Raw genomic sequence first — 2,951 nt, 5'->3', positions numbered from 1 at the left:
TACCTAAACAAATAGATGTTTAATTGAAAACTGGAATATACTGTATATTAGTGAATGATAATATAACAAACTGGAATACCAGTCAGAGGGAAGCTGAGTAAGAGACGTCATGTTTGACATACATAAGATATTTGTAGTGAGGAGAAAATTAACTTAGGTTCGCTTGTCTACTAAAAGTTCTAACTTCTAAGACATTTATTTTTTTCTTGTAAATTCCATTTTCTATATACACAAGTTAATAAAAACTTGACAAAACACACTCATCCGTTTCAAGATAGATCGTGTTTTAAAAAGTTTTTGATGTTTAAAAATAGAAGATGTTTTTATATTTTACTGTGACTTTTAAATTTATTAAAAACTGTGCAACTAATAATATTTTATAGTATTTAGTTAATAGTTATAAATCTATATTTTAATTGTACTTTTTAAAATAAAAACAATTTTTTTTTAGTAATTATGCATTAGCCTAAAGCTTCAAGTATTTTGGAAGGAGCACCAATATACCTCAAATAGTGTAACCTGGGTCTAACGGATGTTGGACTGTACTAGAAGAAGTATACGATCTGATAACGGAGAAGTGAGAAGTCTAGCCCAACTCAATGATATTGGTTGTTTTGAATAAAGTGAAATGATTGTTGCTTTTATATTCCTTTACCAGCTTACGAACCTAAAGTTTAGTGTTTCTACTTTAAATTTTAGATACGCTTTGATGAAAGGAATCATTGAGTGAACCGCAAAGGGGAAGAATATGCAGACAAATAATGTGACAACAACAATGCATGGGAAGCATAAAAATGGCTGTTGTGGTGGGCAGCACTGAAGATATCGTTGGACCCAAAATAAATAACATATGTCTAACTAGTATTCTAGAAAAAAAGCCTCTATCACTATACATAATCAATTACATATTTCTAACTAGTATCTAGGAACTAACAATTCTACTCTGTATTCTGCTCAATAATATATTCCATAATTTTATTTTGGCGGTAAGAAAACAATAATTTATACTCACTTAAAGCATTTTATATCGGTGGCCACACTTGGTACACAAAATAACGTATTAAATACGTGCAATTATACTAACTTTTTGATATAATCAAGATGTTATAATACAATGATATATTTGTCGCATTATACTACAGTTAATGCTGCTTACACATGAAAACTTTCCAACAATCAAACATGTTGCCCTCGATAGAACCAAGTGAATAAACAAAACATTTCTAGACTTTTATTTCTTGTAATTTTTCACAGCCATTTCAGATATAGTTTTGCTTACCATGATCCGGAGCAAGGAGGTACTTGTGATATTTTGGCTTGGGACAAAGTTTTCTTAATTATCTCCAAACACCAAAAACTTTCTCACCAATGAAACTCACAAATCTACTACTCATGGTCCCTTTCTCCTCCTCCGCATCTTCTTCACCAACGTCTCCGGCCTTGAACTCCTCCTTTGACACCAACCCACCGTTGCAACTACCAGTACCGTCAATCAACTCGCTCGAACTCGTACACATACAAGGACACGAACTCCCAGAGGACTCACTGAGTTGACTCGGAATATCATTCGTACCAAAGCTAGAACTAACGAGAGCTGGAGACTTCACTAAAAGCTTTCTACGATCTTTCTTCCCATTTATCTTCTTTTTATTCTTCCTTTGTTTCTTCTTCTCCAAGCTGTCTTCGAAAGCGTCGATGATTTCATGAATCAGCTGGCGACTTGGTGACGAGTCCCATCTGACCCAGTAACTAGTGTAACAGCTGAAACAGTCGCAGTGGAAGAGAGGCGAGTGGTTGTCGAAGTGGGATTGTTTGTGTGGTTTGGTCTTGTTCAGGCGAGAGGTAGAGTTTCGGTCGCTGGAGTAAGAGGCGGTTGATATAAGGTAAGCCAGGACTTCACGGTCTTCCGGAGAAAGAACCGCTGCTAGTGATAAGATGGCAACAGGAAGGAAATGGAGAAGCTTGTCGTCTGATTTTATCTGCGGTGGTGACGCGTGTACGGTTCCTTTCCTGTAGAGCTTCTTCATTGCTTCGTATAGAACAGAGAGAGAGAGAGAGAGAGAGAGAGAGAGAGAGAGAGAGAGAGAGAGAGAGAGAAAGAGAGAGAGAGAGAGAGAGGACTTTTTTTTTTTTTGGGCAAAAGCATACTTGAATTAGAAAATAACAAAGCGTTCGAAACTCATCCACAAGCCGGAGAGTTAGATAAGGAGAGTAGCGCTGACTTAGCAATTGTATCAGCCAAGGTATTACCCAATCGAGGGATAAAATGAAAAGAGATACTACTAAAGGAGACTGATAGAGAGTGAATATCAAAGAGAATTCCTTGAATCCACACATGGTTCTTCTTGGTAGACAGAAGAGTGATGAAACTTTTGGAGTCTGAGAACACTCTAAGGGAGTCAACACCACGTGTAACTGCAGATTGGACTGCAGCCTTTAACGCCAGGGCCTCAGCTACAAGGGCTGAGGGGACAGATCGGCGGTATGAAGAGAAGTTGCCTGCTGGTGCGTCTGTGTAGTCTCGAAAGTGCCACCCCATACCACATCTTCCAGTCTTTGAGTCCCAAGCTGCATCAGAATAAAGCCTCCACGTGTTGGTACCTGAAAGAGAAGAAGGCGGAGGCAAAAGGTTGTTAGGCGCTAGCAGGGAAGACTTTAATGAAGATGTTATTGAGACTTTAAATACCGAAAGGTTCAGTAGGTTTTTGGTTGTATCATTCCCTTTTTTTTTTGGGTCTAACCTTTTTTTTATTGTTTTGTGATTGATGTATATAATTAGGCTAGACACAATACAATTCACACTTTATACTTGATAGAAAATAATAATTGTTCTAGTTAAAATGTTTTAATATCTATAATATTATTTGAAAAGTGAATTTGTTTACTTGTCATTTTTTTCTATAATTTTAGCTACTATACTTACTCATCATCTTTTCATAATTTTAGAATAA

The 2,951-nt window shown here is 36.6% G+C and overlaps 2 protein-coding genes across 2 annotated transcripts; both read right to left on the bottom strand.

Annotated features, from left to right (window-relative positions):
• Positions 1-1,064: 1,064 nt before the first annotated feature.
• Positions 1,065-2,047, bottom strand: LOC106293584. The gene has a single exon (XM_013729263.1). The coding sequence runs from the start codon at positions 2,025-2,027 to the stop codon at positions 1,338-1,340; it is 690 nt and encodes a 229-aa protein (XP_013584717.1). The 5' UTR covers positions 2,028-2,047; the 3' UTR covers positions 1,065-1,337.
• Positions 2,048-2,179: 132 nt separating this feature from the next.
• Positions 2,180-2,539, bottom strand: LOC106344349. Its single transcript, XM_013783747.1, has one exon. The coding sequence runs from the start codon at positions 2,537-2,539 to the stop codon at positions 2,180-2,182; it is 360 nt and encodes a 119-aa protein (XP_013639201.1).
• Between the last annotated feature and the right edge of the window lie 412 nt (positions 2,540-2,951).

Source organism: Brassica oleracea, chromosome C5 (assembly GCF_000695525.1).
Source record: "Brassica oleracea var. oleracea cultivar TO1000 chromosome C5, BOL, whole genome shotgun sequence".
Lineage (NCBI taxonomy): Eukaryota > Viridiplantae > Streptophyta > Magnoliopsida > Brassicales > Brassicaceae > Brassica > Brassica oleracea.
Note: the sequence above shows the minus strand (reverse complement) of the source record. Positions and strands in the feature narration are given on the sequence as shown.

Bases quoted from the DNA above. Each gene is read 5' to 3' on its own strand.
- LOC106344349 (XM_013783747.1), bottom strand. From the start codon at position 2,539: ATGGGGTGGCACTTTCGAGACTACACAGACGCACCAGCAGGCAACTTC.
- LOC106293584 (XM_013729263.1), bottom strand. From the start codon at position 2,027: ATGAAGAAGCTCTACAGGAAAGGAACCGTACACGCGTCACCACCGCAG.